At 45.1% G+C, this 18034-nt stretch overlaps 8 protein-coding genes across 8 annotated transcripts; 3 read left to right on the top strand and 5 right to left on the bottom strand.

Annotated features, from left to right (window-relative positions):
* Positions 1–385: 385 nt before the first annotated feature.
* VTP01DRAFT_1348 (uncharacterized protein) lies at positions 386–1101 on the top strand (the record flags this gene model as incomplete). Its single annotated transcript, XM_069379688.1, has 4 exons — positions 386–557; positions 656–830; positions 898–1007; positions 1070–1101. The coding sequence occupies 4 exons, from the start codon at positions 386–388 to the stop codon at positions 1099–1101; spliced, it is 489 nt and encodes a 162-aa protein (XP_069238756.1).
* Positions 1102–1819: 718 nt separating this feature from the next.
* Positions 1820–4288, bottom strand: VTP01DRAFT_1347 (uncharacterized protein; the record flags this gene model as incomplete). The annotated part of the gene is made up of 8 exons (XM_069379687.1): positions 1820–1960; positions 2031–2938; positions 3010–3438; positions 3500–3604; positions 3668–3833; positions 3903–4076; positions 4151–4222; positions 4280–4288. The coding sequence occupies 8 exons, from the start codon at positions 4286–4288 to the stop codon at positions 1820–1822; spliced, it is 2004 nt and encodes a 667-aa protein (XP_069238755.1).
* Positions 4289–4592: 304 nt separating this feature from the next.
* On the bottom strand, positions 4593–6765 carry VTP01DRAFT_1346 (uncharacterized protein; the record flags this gene model as incomplete). Its single annotated transcript, XM_069379686.1, has 3 exons — positions 4593–4717; positions 4774–5270; positions 5333–6765. The coding sequence occupies 3 exons, from the start codon at positions 6763–6765 to the stop codon at positions 4593–4595; spliced, it is 2055 nt and encodes a 684-aa protein (XP_069238754.1).
* Positions 6766–6915: 150 nt separating this feature from the next.
* On the top strand, positions 6916–7427 carry VTP01DRAFT_1345 (uncharacterized protein; the record flags this gene model as incomplete). Its single annotated transcript, XM_069379685.1, has 3 exons — positions 6916–7037; positions 7097–7194; positions 7252–7427. 3 exons carry the CDS (start codon positions 6916–6918, stop codon positions 7425–7427), a joined length of 396 nt encoding a protein of 131 aa, XP_069238753.1.
* A 1189-nt stretch (positions 7428–8616) lies between these two features.
* VTP01DRAFT_1344 (uncharacterized protein) lies at positions 8617–9655 on the bottom strand (the record flags this gene model as incomplete). The annotated part of the gene is made up of 3 exons (XM_069379684.1): positions 8617–8654; positions 8717–9265; positions 9334–9655. 3 exons carry the CDS (start codon positions 9653–9655, stop codon positions 8617–8619), a joined length of 909 nt encoding a protein of 302 aa, XP_069238752.1.
* Positions 9656–9860: 205 nt separating this feature from the next.
* VTP01DRAFT_1343 (uncharacterized protein) lies at positions 9861–11675 on the bottom strand (the record flags this gene model as incomplete). Its single annotated transcript, XM_069379683.1, has 5 exons — positions 9861–10183; positions 10244–10403; positions 10464–11278; positions 11343–11542; positions 11605–11675. The coding sequence occupies 5 exons, from the start codon at positions 11673–11675 to the stop codon at positions 9861–9863; spliced, it is 1569 nt and encodes a 522-aa protein (XP_069238751.1).
* A 1993-nt stretch (positions 11676–13668) lies between these two features.
* On the bottom strand, positions 13669–13940 carry VTP01DRAFT_1342 (uncharacterized protein; the record flags this gene model as incomplete). The annotated part of the gene is made up of 2 exons (XM_069379682.1): positions 13669–13818; positions 13875–13940. 2 exons carry the CDS (start codon positions 13938–13940, stop codon positions 13669–13671), a joined length of 216 nt encoding a protein of 71 aa, XP_069238750.1.
* Positions 13941–16295: 2355 nt separating this feature from the next.
* On the top strand, positions 16296–17505 carry VTP01DRAFT_1341 (uncharacterized protein; the record flags this gene model as incomplete). The annotated part of the gene is made up of 5 exons (XM_069379681.1): positions 16296–16362; positions 16430–16596; positions 16681–16889; positions 17025–17239; positions 17306–17505. 5 exons carry the CDS (start codon positions 16296–16298, stop codon positions 17503–17505), a joined length of 858 nt encoding a protein of 285 aa, XP_069238749.1.
* Between the last annotated feature and the right edge of the window lie 529 nt (positions 17506–18034).

Genomic DNA, 18034 nt, shown 5'->3' with positions numbered 1-18034 from the left:
CTGCGCGAAACAACCCGAGTTATCTGTGGAATAAGTAGATCTACTGAATTTAATAATAGAAAGGAGTTAAAATGACAGCGTATAGCCACCGGTTTTCCTCAATCAGATACACTACGCATCCGGTGCTGTCTGTCATCCGAGCGAGATCAATTACCCGTTCATTTTTCCTTGAAAAGCGATTAACGCGTACTCATGTCACTCCCGACACTCTACAATCAACAATCAGATAATCTTCCATACACTGTGAAATTATCCGGACTCAGAAGAGTTTTCCTGCGAAACGGCGATCTATAGGGCCAGAAGAGCGCGCACGAAAGCAAGCCGAGCGCGCACATATATAAAGGGCCATCCACCCTTTCCGTGATCCGCTACAATAGTAATAAATATGGTCAACGCATTCGCTGTCTTGCAAAGCGCCACCGCTGCTATCCTCGGCTATGTCTCTATTACCCAACTTCCAGGCGACTGCGGCAAGGCAGTGATCCATGCCAACCTTACTGGCGTCTCGCCTGGTCGCCACGGTTTCCACATTCACCAATACGGTGACCTCAGCAACGGTATGCTGCACGCTGCATGGTTGTGGAGATGGTAGAGCAATGCTGGACTAACAAAGGATAATTTTTCATCATCATCATCATCATCATCATCCAATAAGGCTGTGATTCGCTTGGAGGACACTACAACCCCTTCAACCGTACCCACGGCGCACCCACCGACCAGAACAGACACGTTGGCGACTTTGGAAACATTGAAGTCGGTGAAGACGGCACCGCCAACTTCACCTTGACCCTTGACAAGGTCTACTTGGAGGGACCTTACTCCGTTCTTGGGTAATAATTTTTCGGGAAAAATTATTATTATCAACAGTATTTGTTTGCGTTACTTACCAAAATATAGCCGCGGTATCGTCCTTCACAATGGCACCGATGATCTTGGCAAGGGTGGCAACCCCACCTCCTTGGAGAACGGCAACGCCGGTTCCCGATTGGCATGCGGTGTCCTTGGCGGTAAGAACAATATGTCCCGCTGATCTGTTATCTGATCTAATATAAAAAAAACTCTATTACAGCTGTCAACCCCAACGTTACTCACTGGGCTTAAGCCTCTCTTCTTCCCTTATACAGTGTAACTTTTAAGAAAAAGAAATAGAGTGATGCATACCTTGACAAAATAAATCCTATCTGGCGCGTTCGTCCTCAAGCAAAATCAATATCTTCCTTAACATTATTGATGTCCGAAATATCTGATCTTTGACATGTTTGTAGTAACTATCCAAACCATACATTATGAGTATATTGCCTGTATCCTGAAAGAAAGATATACTCCATAGTTGATTCCCGTACATGAACACCAAGGGATGAGACTGTGCAAAGAGAAAGAAAAAGTGGCAATTTCCTGTGGCAAACAAATACCTTTACACTGATCTTTTCCAAAACCTAAAGAGTTTCAAAAATTATCGGTTTACCTTCAACGTCTTTTGATTGGCCATGCGACGGTATGGGTTGGACATGCCAGCATTTGACTTCCCAGCGTATACATATTAGTTTCTATCACTCTTCCCGCATTACAACGTTGAGTTCTAGATATCTATGCTTAGCTATGCATACCATAAGCCTTTCTATGTATCCACACTTCTTATCATGATCTTCTCCTCTGATGTATCAGTCAGCGAAGTCTTCTCCAGTATGGATAGAGTTGTGAGCAAAAGAGAATATTGTATTAGGGATGTTTGCATGTAGCTCTTATATAGTGGGTCTAGGAATATTGAAAAACCGCAGCAACAATGGGACAGCAAAAATAACTCAAAACGTTCCAAATTTTATCGCTTAATCTGTTTGCCTTGGATAACATCTATAATCTCCTGCTGCGACAATGTCTCATACTCTACAAGAGCCTTTGCTAGCCGGTGAAGTTCATCGGTGTGCTTTGTCAAGATATCGCGGGCTCGTTTCTCTGCATCCTATATAAATTACTAGGTGTTTAGTATCTGATAGATTCCGCTACGTTTTGTTGCAGTAGTTTTATCTTACCGTTACAAACGCCTTGATTTCATTCTCGATAAGCTGCTTGGTATCCGAGCTAAGAAGCATCATATCCTCGTCATCGTAATCCACAGGTCCAACCTTCTCGCTCATTCCAAAGTGTCGCACCATCCGCTTGGCAACCTCCGTCGCCTTAACGATATCGCTGTGCGCTCCACTTGTGACATTCTCTGGCCCGAATATCAGTTCTTCAGCGATGCGGCCACCCAGACAGATATCCAGTTGTGCCAAGTATTCGCGCCGGGTATAAGAATCCTTATCCATCTCGGGTAGCTGAACGGTCATGCCTAGCGCGCGCCCTCGCGGCATAATTGTTGCCTTGTGCAGCGGCATGGCGCCTGGTGTATAGTATGCCACTAATGCATGTCCGCCTTCATGGTAAGCTGTCAATTTCTTGCTTTCATCCGTTAACACGGCACTCTTCCTTTCAGCTCCCATAATGATTTTGTCCTTTGCATACTCCAGGTGACGCATATCCACCTCGCGCACACCTTCCCGGCTAGCTTGGATAGCTGCTTGGTTTATGAGATTCGCAAGCTCGGCGCCGCTGAAACCGGGCGTGCCGCGCGCGATAACAGATACATCGACGTCAGGAGCCATCATAACGCTCTTCATATGGTGTTTGAGAATCTGCATACGGCCACGTACATCCGGAAGAGGCACATTTACGGTGCGATCAAAACGGCCAGGTCGAACCAGAGCCTTGTCCAGAAGCTCAGGGAAGTTCGTCGCGGCAATAATGATTACACCTTCTGTTTGAGAGAATCCATCCAGATCGACAAGCAATTGGTTGAGTGTCTGTTTAATATACACGGTATCTTTGGGATTTCGTTTCGATCCGATGGCATCCAATTCATCAATAAATATTATACTGGGAGCTTTGCGTCTAGCGGCGGCTGTGTCGTGACAGCAGTGGCGTGTTAGAATGAGATGAAGAGTAAAAAGCTTCAAAATGTAGGCTGCTTACCAAACAAATCCCGTACTCGTCTTGCACCAACACCAACGTACATTTCATCGAATTCACTACCACTCATAAAGAAGAATGGAACACCGGCTTCGCCTGCAACTGCTCTGGCTAGCAGTGTCTTGCCGGTACCAGGTGGACCGGTGAGCAAAACACCTTTGGGCAACTTGCCTCCAAGCTCCGTAAATTTGTGTGGGTTCTTCAGAAACTGTACTAACTCCTCGAGTTCTTGCTTGGCTTCGTCGCATCCTTGAACGTCACTGAATTTTACAACCTGCTGTGTTGATGGTTCATACTCGGTCTGTGGGTTGGTGGTCGACTTTAACAGGCCCGAGTTTTCCATGGTCAATGAGAGGATTGTGAGGAAACAAAACGCATATGTGAATGTCACGCCTAACCAGCGTAGAATGCGCCAAACAAAGTAGCCTCTGGCTAGTGTAGCAACGATCGTTAGATAACTTTTATTTTTACACAAAGTCATCAGTTTATTTACCTTCCTCCACCACAACGTATACAGGATTCTTCTGCGTGGCATTCGCGTCATTTGCTGCAGCCGCTGCCGCGCTGTGCTGCGCAGCGTTCATTGCATCCCCCAGGCCTAAATTCCATATATGAGCTCTTTCGATCTTGGTCGCAGAAACTGCCGCGTTTGTGATTTTACCACGCTCACGCTCCAGGCGTCCTAATATTTCAGGCATGACTTTACTCTGCTGGCCGGTTTCGACCAAGGCAGCAATATACTGGCGATAGCACTCTTCATCGTGGGCAAAATTGCCTTTTTCAAATCGCTCAACGACTTGTCCTGATTTTCTGCACATACGAAGTTCCTATGGTAAAATCGAAATAACTGTTATCATTATCGTTGACTACGGCTTTCAATAATAGTTTATGCTTACTTTGTATAACGCTGCCTGGATCTGCGGATTGCCAGGTGCTGCGTCGGCTTCTTGCTCCAGCTTGTATAGCCGCCGCGGGTCACGAAATGTAGCTGGGAATCGAGACGACGACGTTGCGGTCCTACAACCTGCTGGCGTCGGTGCTAACGTACGCGACGACGACGACGATAGAAGCTATTGTAACATCATACATTTTGATCCGTTTAAAAATAACATTGTACATGCGAGTTCTCGAAAGAGCAACCTACAAACACCCGAGGCTGAGGGGACGCGCTCAATATCGTGTTTGGGAATCGTCTTCGAATCGTACGATCAATCAACTACGACCTGGTCATGAGTTCTAGGCAAAACGGCTGAAACGTACATAGTAGACTTACGCTCCACATGGGTAGTATTTATAAGAGTAGCGAATATGTAAGCAGCAGCAGCACTGTTTCCTTTTCACAGCGCTGTTTTTTGTATGTACTGTAAAGTTCCAGTGAAAGGTTGGAATAGGATGTTGGGACGAAAGGGGGTCTCCACAATCGGACTCTGCAGTGGCCACCCACTGGCGCCTTTGTGTCACGTTCGACATCCAAAAGCGCGCATGAAAGTTTACATCTCAGCAAAGAAGCCAGAAATTGGCGCAAAAGAATAAAAGAGTAAGGGGTTGTTTTCTCTATGAGTACTAGTTTACGGTTTTGAATGCATTTACAAATAGGCACCAGTGTTTTCCTGTCTGTGCCACATCTCTCTATATACACCTTCTTTACGCATCAAGCTTTCGTGAGATCCAGATTCCACAATCTTGCCTTCCTTGAGCACAAAGATTTTATCTAATATAATGCAGGTAAGTCGAAGCCGTACACCAATATTTCATCTGGCGTTTTACCAGCATCAGCAATCGTGCGCAAGCGGTGAGCAATGTGGAAGCTGGTCATGCCGGTCTCTCGCAAGATCGAACGGAAACTAGCGAGCAAGGATTGTTCAGTGTGCGTATCCAGCGCAGAAGTGGCTTCGTCCAAGAAGAGAATACGTGGATTCTTGAGGATTGTTCGAGCAAGGGATACACGTTGTTTCTCGCCGCCGGAGAGCATCAAGCCGCGTTCGCCAACTTTGGTCTCGTATTTCTCAGGCAGGCTCATGATAACATCGTGGATCTGGGCTCGGCGCGCAGCATCGTATACTTCTTGCTCAGTTGCATCGATGCGTCCGTAGTGCACGTTGTAAAAGATGGTGTTGTTGAACAAACTAGTGTCTTGTGGCACAACACCAATAGCGCGGCGCAAGCTATCCAACTTGATATCTTTAATATTTTGATCGTCAATGTAGATTTCACCAGATTGTGGTTCGTAGAAACGGAAGAGGAGACGCAAAATCGTAGATTTTCTATGATCCGTTATTGTTTAGTTGCATATCAGCAAACAAACCATTGATACTCTTTACATTACCCGCATCCACTAGGTCCTACAAAGGCCGCCTTTTCTCCAGCATTCACAGTGAAGCTAACACCGTTCAAAATGGGTCGATCGGGGTGGTATCCAAAGACCACATTTTCAAAGCGAATGTTTCCGCCCTTGAAAACCAAGTCCTTTGCATCTGGGGCATCCTGGATCAAGGCTTTTTGGTTCTCTAGATTGAACATTGTATCCATATCAATAAGCGACTGGCGCAGTTCTCGATACACTGAACCCAAAAAGTTGAGCGGCATGGAAAGCTGGAAGACGAGCTGATTCACCATGACAACATCGCCAACAGTCATAGTGCCATTCATCACACCTTGAGCTGTCATATACATCATCACCGTCAAGGCAGTGCTGAAGATGGCGTTTTGACCTGCGTTTAGAGCTGCTAAACTCGATGCGACCTTGAGGGAGGCACGTTCGTATTTTTGCAACGGTTTATCGTACTGCTCTGCTTCAAATTTTTCATTATTAAAGTACTTGACAGCCTCAAAGTTGATCAGCGAGTCGACAGCTTTGGTAGCTGCTTCGTTGTCTGCTGCATTTGCTTGTTTTCTAAACTGGGTACGCCACGCGGTCGTTATCACAGTGAAACCAGTGTAAGCCAGGATAGTTGTAAACGTGACAATGGCGTAAGGCGTGCCAAACTTGTAAGCGAGGATACCGCAAACCATGGATATTTCCAAGGCGGTTGGCAAGACGTGAAATACCATGGAGCTGAGCAGGAAGCTGATACCTTTCGTACCACGATCGATTGCGCGATTCAGACCTCCAGTTTGGCGAGTCAGATGAAACGATAAATCCAAGCGGTGCAGGTGAGCAAAAACATTAAGTGCAACCCGTCGAATTGCTTTCTGTGCAACGGCGGCGAACACTGCATTGCGAAGTTCCTGGAAGGCGCTGGCTCCAAGCCGTGCAAGACCGTATCCAATGATTGTTGCTCCACAAACAGTCCACAAAGTTACACCGTCCGGGAAGGTAATATTCAGAGAATCCACAACATCCTTAAAGAAGAACGGTACATTTACATTTAATAGTTTGCCTCCAACAAGAAGTGAGAGCGCAATAACGACGCGCGCTTTGACACCCTTGTCGTGTTTCGGCCAGATATACTTCATGAGTTGCTTAATAATCGCCCAGTCGGTTGCATTTCGTTGCTTGTGAGTCTCAGTTGCAGTTCTGGCAGCTTCTGCTTGAACAGGCGTCGCTGGCTTTTTAGCTTGCTGTTGACATGATTTTGTTGTGGTGAAGACTCGTCGCGATAAGAATTGTGCGGTCAAGTTGGGAGTAGTAGGAAGACGAGGTCGAGTAATAGGTTGCAGGGAGCAAGACGGTCGATATATTGCCGACAGCTGATTTATGGGTCGAACCAGCCTACATGCCCGCAATGGCGAGGCAGCGAGGGCGGTTCTTGCTAACATATCGAATACCCGCTGTCAGTCTGCTGTAACAGTCAGCTGGCAACGGGAAAAAATAAGAGCTCCATCTCTGGTCTGTGCCTGAATAATTTCGACTTTGCAGCAGCGCCCAAGCAAGGTCTCCACTTGCTTTCTCTCTTTTAGCATCCCGCAATGGAACAGCAGCACCTTGAATCACGTAACAAGCTATACTCCAAACTGAAGCGCGGGGCATTCATGGGAGGCGCTGTTGGTGTTTGCATTGGCCTTGCTGTGGGCACAACGAGTTTGTTTGGGTACGTTATCATTGCGTCAAGGTTCACGCCGTCGATTACTCATTTCGTTTCCGTTGCAGTCGCCCCTCAGGTAGCAGCAGCAGCAGCAGCCGGACATACGCCACTACAGTATCCAAGTACATGGCGAGCTCTGTATTGTCGATAGCAGCTTGGATGAGTAAGCATTTTTTTGGTTACGATCTATGCAACTGTCTTTACTAAAGCTGTGCATTAGGTTTGCGAGGACTCCTCTTCAGGGAGCCATTCCCAGCCCTGCTTTACCAGTCAGGAGCATCGCATGCAAACAGACCGCTCGAGCATTTACGGCTCATGAACAATGCACCGGCGTCTATCAGTAACATGTACCAGCCACCTTCTATGCGAACATTCGTGCATAGCCGTTGCAACTGATATCATCATATTCACAGCATACCAAGCCGGCATCCACAAATACCCAAACCAATCTCATCGATTGTATCCTCATTTGTATCTATATTTCGTTGTTTGTTTGTTTCGAGTTTATGTTCTTTTCTTTCTCTTTTAAACAAGCGGGTGTCTGTCTTGCCCCCCTTTCCTTTCAGTACCTGCATGTAACCATTTACCCTCTTTGGCAATCAAAACTCTGACGCCGTCGGTATGCAGATTGGACAGAAATATAGCAGATACGAAACAAATGGAATGTAATATAAGCAAAATGTTCGTACGTGCCATAAGGCAACGCGTCTGCAGGCATGTTTGCTTCGGTTTGCAATGTTCCTTTGTCAAATCTGAAACACGTTCCCTTCCCCTTAGCTGTTGATAATCTCGTGAAAAGATTGGTGATCTATCCGATATTCCTTACTGTGCACCATTACACGCCGCCAGCCTAAATTTGTAATATTCATAGACCCAACAGCGTAAGCAAACTAGTCTCACGTGAATGGTTGGCTAACGGGATACATGTGTTTGAAAAAAAGTCTACAACCAGGTAGTAATGCCACGGACTCGTTGCATATTAGCATGCGTGATATATTAATAAGGAATGAATAGCAAGCATCACCAGGTACAACACTGTGTAGCATCGAGAATCGAAAATGATGTTTTTCCATTCGATATGTACGTCGGCATAAACGCTACATAGAATGAGCTGTTTTATGCATGAAGAGCTCACCAGTGAGTTGGAGAATGACAATGTATGTACTTTGGATTCGAGTACAATGAAAAACATGTAGAACTATGTACCATAATTCGACATCTTCCAGGAGATTCAAAAGTCAAGACGCGTCGTTGAACTGGAAGATAACCAAGAAGCGAATATGTCACGCTACCTGATCAGGCATGATGGTTAGCGCAAGAATTTTCTAGGGTTCTCGACGATAATCTATCTCTATGCGACGGATCAAAGCAAGATCTCTCAACAACAACATGTAGAATTGTTTGACTGAAAGGCCTTTGCGTGTCTCCAAGGTGTATGGCAACGTATTTCAGAGCGAGACAGTACGTTACCAAGAAAACAACGTTGATTGCCGATGACTGTATCTTTTCTTCTTTAATGCATTTAGTCGAAAAGGCAATGGGTGGTAATACTGTTATATAGTACACTTTAGAGGGGAGAACGCGTCTAACCGATGATGAGCTTGTCTTCCTGGAAGGAGTATTCTATAGAAACACGGGATGAATAAACACGATCAATGTGGCATAGATACTGATTTAAGACTTACCAGGAATTTCAAGGTTGAGAGGAGCAGGGCCCTTGCGAATACGGCCAGAGATATCATAGTGAGAACCGTGGCAGGGGCAGTACCAACCACCAAAGTCACCAGCTTCACCGATAGGTACACAACCCAAGTGAGTGCAGACACCCAACATGACGAGCCACTCGGGTCGCTTGACACGATCAGCGTCAGCCTGGGGATCACGGAGAGACTGAATGTTAACGTCGTTTGCCTCTGCAATTTCGTCGGCGGTGCGGTGACGAATGAACACGGGCTTACCACGCCACTTGATAGTGACGTTCTTGCCCTCAGGGATAGAGTTGAGGTCGACTTCAGCCTTGGCCAAGGCAAGGACATCGGCGGAAGCAGACATGTTGGCCAAAAAGTCGCTGACGGTAGCCTGAGCACCAGCAGCAGAGACAAGACCAGTGGTACCGACCATCAAGTATGCGTAGGCACGGCTGGCGTCTTCAGAAGACTGCTTCTTGTACTTTGAAAAATCGGGAATGGCAGTGGTGTGCTTCAATCGCAATTGGAAATCGTTGATGGGGCCAACTAGATCAACTAAGTGAGTCGATCATGAAAATACATGCAGGTCGTACAATTTTTTCTACAACGATTACCATTGACAGAGGTGCGGTTGACAAGACCTCCAGCAGAGCGCTGCTTGATGGAAGAGCCGAACAAAGGCTTGCCGTGGTGCTCGTCGTGGTGGCTGTCAGAAACGCTGCCGGCAGAGACGCTCAAGACCTTCTTCAAAGCTGGAGCTGAAGCAGGGACGTTAACGTAGGTGCGATTGGCGACAGCCGACACAAGGGAACGCGACAATGTAGCCATGGCGTTTGTAGAGTTGGGAGTTGACGTTGGAAGAGGACCTTGGTAATTGGGCAGTCCAAAGAATAAACAAGCCCCGGCTGGGGCTGGATCAAATTCCGCCGACGTCATTGGTTGACCCACTGTCGCGATATCGGTTCCATGTCAACCACCCGAGAAACAATTGCAGATAGAAGAATAAGCTTTTGTGCTGCCAAGATGGAGCACGGAAAAGGATACAAACATTTTTCTCAAATTTAAACTGCTGCCTATGTATGCCTACTCTTCATATAGCGTAAGAATTTATTCATTCACTTTGTAATAAATATATACGTAGTTATTCAGGCAAAAAGATTCCCTGCTGGCGTTTGTTAGCAATCTTCTCATACAGAGTGTATCCAACAAAGCCAAGTCCAGCGAGGAAGCTAGCGTATCCAAAGGTGTTTCCAATGAGACCATAGAGTGTTCGTTTTCTCTTTTGCAGAGGCAAGTTGAACATGTATGCAGAGTTTGTCAGACTTGCAATGTGCTGCTCGAACAAGCCGTTGGCAGTGTTTTCAAAAACACCAGAAAGAGATTGTGAAGAGCATCTGAACTGCGTGAATCCATTCTCAATGGGTCTCAATGCGTTGCTCCATCCGTGATACGTGCCAATAGGGCCTGTGTATTATGGTTATATTAATGCATCCTATTAGCGAGGTAGTACTCTTTTCTCCTTACCCCAGCTCCAGGCAGCTTGGAGCATGACATCAATGTCATTTACACTAGCCTGGCGAATGTAAGCAGGGAAATTGTAATCGAAACAGATGCCTGCGCCTATGCGACCGAACTCTGGAGTATCCATGTAAGGCAGTCGTCTTTCACCGTGAGGTTGGGGTTCCTAAATAATTTATCGTGAGTACTTGCGCATATCCAAGGTAAAGACGGCCTTGGGGCTTACCACGAGGGGTACAGGGTAAGCCTTGTTGTATTCGATACCGATCTCTCCGTTAGGTCTGAATACGACGAGTTTATTTTGAACGTCTTGCAAATCCTCAGCGATGCGGTCGTAGGCAATAGCAAGGTAAATGCCGTGCTCCTTTGCAGTTTCAGCAGCTTTCGACAACAAGCTTGCTTCGTCCTCTGGATCCTTGGTCATGGCTGCCTCTTCTGACCACAGGATGATCTTTGCGCCAGCATCGGCCAGCTTGGCGGACATATTCAGCCAACGATCGTGGTCTGCTTGCAATTCAAAGTGGATGCCTCCTGGACCGATAACGCAGCCAACAGGTACAGTTTCAGGCATAAAGTCTGGATATTTGGTTTGGTAGAATGAGCCATCGCGGATGTTGACAACTGCACCACCGTAAATAGAGACGAAGAGCGTCAAGAGTGTATACACTGTGACCGGATGCGTCTTTAATGGTAGCAGTTGACGCCATTTGGCATTGTTGTCTGCTGCTTCCAAAAGCGGATAGGAAGTCAGGGCATCTGCAACTGTGGGCAATTCGAGCGCAACTGTTCCAAACATGGCTATCAAGAATTCAATGAGCGCACGTCCTCCAAGAGACGCCGTTTGAGCAAGCGCTGGCCAAGTAGCGGTTACAGTGTTGGAGAAGGTGATGGAGTCACCGAAAGGACCCCAGCTCATGTATACCTGGGATATACCGGCCCAGACACTCGGGAATACGAGGACTCGTCTCCACTGCGAAGTCGCGCATAACTTGTCTGCCGCAAGTGATAGCACAAAAATGATCTTATCAAGAGCAACAAATCCTTACAGTGTCAAGCCGGTTAATCCAATATGCCAAGCGGACATATATGTTATGATTTAACATACCAAGAACGATCCATGGATGTTGTATGCCTGGCTGGTCGTAGATACCATCCAAAAGTCCCAAGATGGAGATGGTGGTCGTCAAGGTAGCGACAATGGATGCTACGACAACGTGAAGCCAGGATTGGCGGGAATATGCAAGGATAAGCGGAAAGAATAACCAAGTGAAAATAGGAATAGCTTGAAACCCGGTAGCGAAAGTTCTGCAAACAACCTGCAGTCAGGACAAACACATAGTCTGGCATGACCTTGACAATCCACTTACCCGACAATCAGTAACGGAACAAGCAACCAGTGGCGTTTCGCCAGAATCTGCACCTGCTCTGAAATGCCCATGAGTACGTGCGTATGTTCGAAAAGTGTGCGTGGACGAATTAACGCAAACGGAAGTTTTTCCTTCTCACCCCACCATTATCTGATTGTGTTACTCTAAACTTCGTGAGTCCCATTCATGCCGGCTTCCAGAAATTAACAAACAAAATGCGACTCTCTTCGATCATCACACAATGTAGCTTAAAATAAGATGCAATGTAGAGCGAGTAGCAGCAGCCGTTTCAGCTTGCGACGATAATGTGTATGAAGCTTTTTTAGAGAAATAGAACAAGACTTTGCTGAAACGATTGATGATAACATCCGTCAATTTGTACATCAATAACAAGCCATTTACATAGTGTTTATGTCCGAAAGTTCAACGTTGCGCAGAGTTGTCCAATGCTCTGCTTCTATCTTAAATGTCGTTTTACTACCTTCCGTTATCAGGGTAATAATCGGCTTGGAATTCATTAATAGCATTATGAAAAAAGATATGCTATGGCGGATATAATTAATCCGCGCGGCCACCGTAATAAAGATAGCAGCATAAACCATTGTATCAAAATATGTTGATCCTTTTCATACCAATCTTCCCCGACTTCAATTGCTTCGACAGCATATGCTTCTGAATATCCTTGAAATTCTGCGCGAAGACCTTTCTTTTTTTTCACCCCTTTGCTTCGAAGTAACATTAACACGTGGTGGAAGGAGATACATAGCAGGTTTTACAGCAACGTGAACGCTGATATGACTTGTATCATATCCGCAGAAAGATCAGTAATACAACGTGCTGTACACCCTTTCCCAAAAGTAACGTCGCATTTATGAAATTTTATGATACATTTATACACCAAAACGACAAATTGCAGCGGCATTATTTTTTGGAAAAGGTGTACTGCAACCAAGTTATATAGATACAATTTTGTATCTATTTATTACAGTAAGGAGATTCTTATGCTTCATCTGTCGATAAGAAGCATCCACATATGCGCGCTGTTAACAAGACAACCAGAAATCTTCCGGTCTGGGATAAAACAATAAGTAGAATTGGTAACACACAAAGTAACACTTGCTCTGCAGGTAATACATTCCCTGAAGTAGGCGAATACGACGTCGGACAAGGATCTCGATTTACAGATCGTGATGCAACCCTTTGCTATGGAAACCAACACCACTCCAGCAGAAGAATTTTGTTGACCCGCTGTTAAATGCAGTCAATGCACATTGTCTGGCTCCACATACAAGTTATGAAAGAATTGACTTACGTGGCAGGGGTTGAGACCGGAACATGCGACAAAATGGTGTGATGGAATGTCTCTTGCATATTAGGTTTGTCGTAAATATTTATTCATTACAGGATTTGATGGCAGATACCAGGTTACAAAAAATAAATCATCTAATACTTTGCAATTCATTTCAGGATGAAGCATCCATAAAACTGGTCAAATGGGAATTCTGCTGCTTTTTAAACACCTTTATTTCCCATTTGAAAATTGCAAAGAAAACCTTGCTGCGTACATAAAGGTAGTACCATAATCCATCGATTATTTACAAGTTCCAAAGATCAAAAGTGCCGGAGGTAGACATGGAAGCTCCTGGCCACAGATCCGCTGGCACTTAGTACAATAAGAGAATTATGACGCTATACTTATGATGTTAACAGCTGATTCCTCATAACAAGAACGAAGGTGGTGCATTCAAGACTCCATTATACTTTGTATAAGATGATAAAGCTGCGGTAGATAGTTGAAAGAGGATTTAACTTTCTTCATTGTCTCTTTCCAATGCGGTTATGTAGTATAGTAAGAAGGTGAAATCAAAGAGAATAAGGTAACAAAAAGTTTATTTGAGAGGTCAGTCGTGCAACAAGGGCAAGAAAAAGAAGATATCATTGACGAAAGATATCTAGATACCAGTGTTTTCAGCAACGCCAGCAACATTGCCAATTGGGCAATAGCAAGGGTAGACTTGACACCGTCGGAAATAGCAAGGTTGCCTGCAGCAGATTTGGCTGCATCTACTGGTCCTCCACCGAGGTTTCCTGCATCGCTGCTAGGTTGTTGTCCTTGGCCTTGACCTTGTCCGTCACGTGCTGATCCGCTTGGCGCTTGCGTTGAAGGTTTGGAAATCCAGAAAGACCCATTTGCTTCATAACGGAACCTGCAACCTGGAACCGTTTTCATAGCCTGGAACTTCCCTAACGAGGCCGTTGTTTGCGGGTACCGGGACAGCCGTAGTACCAGCGATGAGACAGGCTGCAGCAACGATGGACAAGATAGTAAAGCGCATGATTATATGGATTGGATGACTCTGTTGTAAGTGTAAAAAGCGAGCTGTAGGAAGAAAGGGATCCTTTTGGGACCATGGCTTATATAGAGCTTTTTCGTCAACTACATATCTCCGTCAACATGTCCACTTCTCCTACAAATAAGCTCTTTCTTTGCATATGTTGCGGTTGAACTAGACTAAGGTGGTTATGGAATTGTTAACAACGGTGCGGGAACTAGGATGATAGGAAATATTACAGATCTCCTATTATCTGCGGTGCGTCCCTTTAGGGCGTGCACTTTCTTAGTCTCTCTTTGGATGTCCCTCTTTACTCCTAAGAAGCATGATTCTCTGATTTTATGGCCACTATAATACGTTTAAAGTTACAGAATTTTCCATCTTTTCGCTTCATTTAAGGAGATGTAAATCCCTCGCATCTTCAGAAAAAATTCCAGCATTGCTGCGATATATTCTAACATCATATACAGTATTCGCCCGCATCCAGCAGTACATCAACATCTACTCCATTCAATTTTTAGTATTAGCAATATGTAAACAGTTTTAGAATGATATCACTGCAATGGCGATTGTACTTTGTAACGGAAACGTAATATTCTAGAGTTTTACCCAGCATACTCGGGTCGATCTCCGCTGCCTACTGATCATTACTCATGTTTTGAAGAAGATTAATAGCAAACCACGGCTGAATGGCATTTGAAGTGTTTCGTATATAGAATTTGCCGGCAGGCAGGAAAAAAAGATTCCAGATATATTCCACCATCACCAGCGTAGCACTGCTACAGGTTTTTCGTCTTCGTAGCAACCAGGCAGCCTCTCTCGGTTATTGTCGTTTCTAGGCTTGGATTTCTAAAGATTACACATCAAGAACTTCGAAAATCTCGGAGATTTGCTGACACTTACTGGTCAATGGACCGAATCCTGGGAGGAGCAGGACCATTTTAGACTCCGAGACGCACCCGCGAGGAACGTCAACGAATTTGACGCCTTCGAGACTTTGCTACATTGTAGCTACCTCAATTTTCCGTATTAAATGATGCCTTTGAACTGCCCCATGTCATAAAATCCGCCCAGATTTCATATGATACTAAGGATAGGCCCAAATGCGAGAATTTTACCACAAGCTCATGAAAACAAAAAAATAAACAGCCAGGCTTTGCAACGAGGCTGGCCACCAGACTTGCACGGGGGATCCACTGGCCTCACTCATCGTGAGAAAGGTGGCGAAGGGGTAAGGGGCAAGGGGACGAAAGTCCCAATTTTTTTAACACCTTATTGCCTAGACTCAACAATGTCAAGAGCAGTTGCCATAATTTTAACTTTTTTTTCAAGAAGGAATAAACATAAGTCGTGTAAACGTCTTTTGGTCTTAAGACTGTTTTTCCTTCTGCTTTTTGATCATGCCTGCGAGCGACAACTTGACAGAGTCCAGCGTCGCAGCAGCCTTTCCTCCTTCAGTGGTACAGACGAACTAAAGTGTTTGTAAGCGTCATGGTCCAAACTCTTGTCATAACAGAGATTTTTCCATTTGAGGATTTGTTTGAAGTACTTTTATGCTATTGTTATCGTTAACTTCGTTTTTCAAACATTGAGCAGGTATTCTTTTTTGGGCACCTCGTGCGCAACGACCAGAGAAAACTCTTTAAAAAATGTTTTCGATTTGACAGCATGCCTTTGTGCTGTAAACCGCATTCTTCATCTCCTCTACATCTAAGCGCCCACCTGTCAAACACATTACGGTGTTCAGGAGACCACCGGAAGATTATCTGCTGTGCTATGATGATTATGTGTAGTAATATTTGCGCAGATATTTTCCGGATGGATTCTAAACTCTGAAACAAACAAGATACGCATTCTACATTGACCGCAAAGGAAATCGATCGTATCCAAACTTTCTGATTGAATGGGAAGGATCTCTGGAAGCTTTGCGTTTTGCTATCCTTACGCCGTTGCCTTTGAGCCATCCTTCATCGAGTTGCGCGATGTAATTACGGTAAGTAGATGTAGTAACCTCGATAAAGGATATGGAATAGTAGACGATGCGGTTCCCGCATACAGTAGCTCAACAATGGGCACAGAACTGAGAATCGTGCAATTTTTGGTGTCATCGACAACCCGAAACGACCTTTCCCCCATTTAATATCCCAACTTCAAGCCAGAATGCGTACACTTACACTTCCGCGGGGTCACTTCCACACGTGTGCCACTTGCAAATTTATTTGTGTAACAATAATGTAAGAGTTGTGACATTTTCCATATTTTCTATCACAGGCATATCTACCCTTTCTCTTCCTCTTGGATACTGTGAATCCCTTCCCCTAGTAACAGACAAATATCTGTTTTCAACACACAATATCAATGATACCAAACATTCTGATTACATATGAGCTCCCTAATCAATACCCTCCAGGAAGCGATCTGTTATGTAAGGGGCTGATCAAGCACCAGGCAGTTATAGATTTGATCACCAGCTCTCTGCTCAACGTTGCTAGCGACACCTACATTAATGCACCCACGGAGTTTCCAAACACTACGCATTGTGATGCCTGCTTACTACCTCGCCTGGCACTCAGGAAAGCTTACCGCCAATCATCACCGACTTCCAATCCACAGTCAACGACGAAAGCATGAACCGCGGCATCGTGTACTGTACCCAAGTGTCGTGGCCAGGTCTAACGACCAATATGGAAGAAGTAGAAATGAGTATGAATTCTGATAACCGCTGAATGACAGGGTCGCGTAGATGTTTATCTTCGTCTTTATTCTCAGTAAAGATTCTCCACTGACGTTCAGTCTCAACCTACTTACTTTTGCTCTACAATACCCGCACATTCCATACCAAGTATATCGCAGATACAAGAAACACCCAATCTTATTGATAATATGCATCAAGATATCGCCTGCCACATTGCTCCAACACGAATTCACACCTTGCCCAGAACACCCATTCATGTACCGAGTCCCTAGTTCTTTCTGGGCCAAGCGTTGTCTTTTTTTTTCGCGATCAACTGTTGAAGGCCATATCGAGGACATCGAGCCATGACATCCTCTGGTTACGCTCACCATGTTCCTGACATATGACGCAAGATGCATAATGGCTCTGCCGATATGGGACGATTCAACAGTGCAAGAACTATATTTGATTGGCAAGCAAGTCGCACAGGAATCGGCATGTGCGGAAGATAAGCTGAGGGCACTGCACGTCATCTCGGAGGTGCATGAAAAGCAGTATGGCAAGATAATGGCGTGCCTCTCGGAGGAACCTCCGAATCTCCGCAAGGCATTGAAGCACGTGGAAGACGGTAAAGAGTACTCGACACGCCTAAAACGAAAATAAGACGCTGAAGCGGATCAGGACGACATACCAGCCGAAGCTGCCATGATGATTGGTGTCTTTGCAGGACATAAGGAGCGTCCAACAGCTGTTTTAGATACTACATTGAATTCGAGGATATGGATTGACGGATCAATACTGTACTCCCAGAGTCGGTCCTTTTCTTTGCATCAAGACGCGGTTCGGCAACGAATTGAGGCTGTATATCACGGGCATCACTACTCTGTGATGTGAAGCCCTCGCACAATGCATACAATTTTTGCCCAAACTCCATATTTCGCTTTGGAAATAGTCAAATGGACATTTCTCTGTTGCGCAGGTCTGTCTGACACATGCTCCTTGGCAGTTCCTCGAAAAGATTCTTAGGAGTGAAACAAAGAAAGAAAGTTAACCTTGATTTCGCTTCCATATTTTTAGTATGCCATCCGAATTCGGTTTCCATTGATCTCGAAGATATATCTATGTGTACCTGATAAAATGGTCGAGTCGCGGGGGTCAAGTCGATTAGATACGGATTCTACATGATTGAAATTGATTGTCAAAAGATTCCATACTGTGAAACAGTTGAAAAGATTTCGGAATGTCTGTATACAGCGGTTTGGGCCATTGTTTCTGATAACAGCGTTGTGGCGATAACGCGCAAAATTTTTATTGCTATGAGCATAAACTGGCAAGCGTTGTCCTTTTTCTCTTCCTTCTCTTTTTCTCACGGAAATCAATGGAGACAATCAAGAATGTAAGCTGCAAAATTGCTCATTTTAAT

Source organism: Rhizomucor pusillus (assembly GCF_041956525.1).
Source record: "Rhizomucor pusillus strain CBS 183.67 unplaced genomic scaffold VTP01scaffold_10, whole genome shotgun sequence".
NCBI lineage: Eukaryota > Fungi > Mucoromycota > Mucoromycetes > Mucorales > Lichtheimiaceae > Rhizomucor > Rhizomucor pusillus.
The sequence above is the reverse complement of the archived record's forward strand: the minus strand, read 5'-3'. Positions and strand labels throughout refer to the sequence as shown.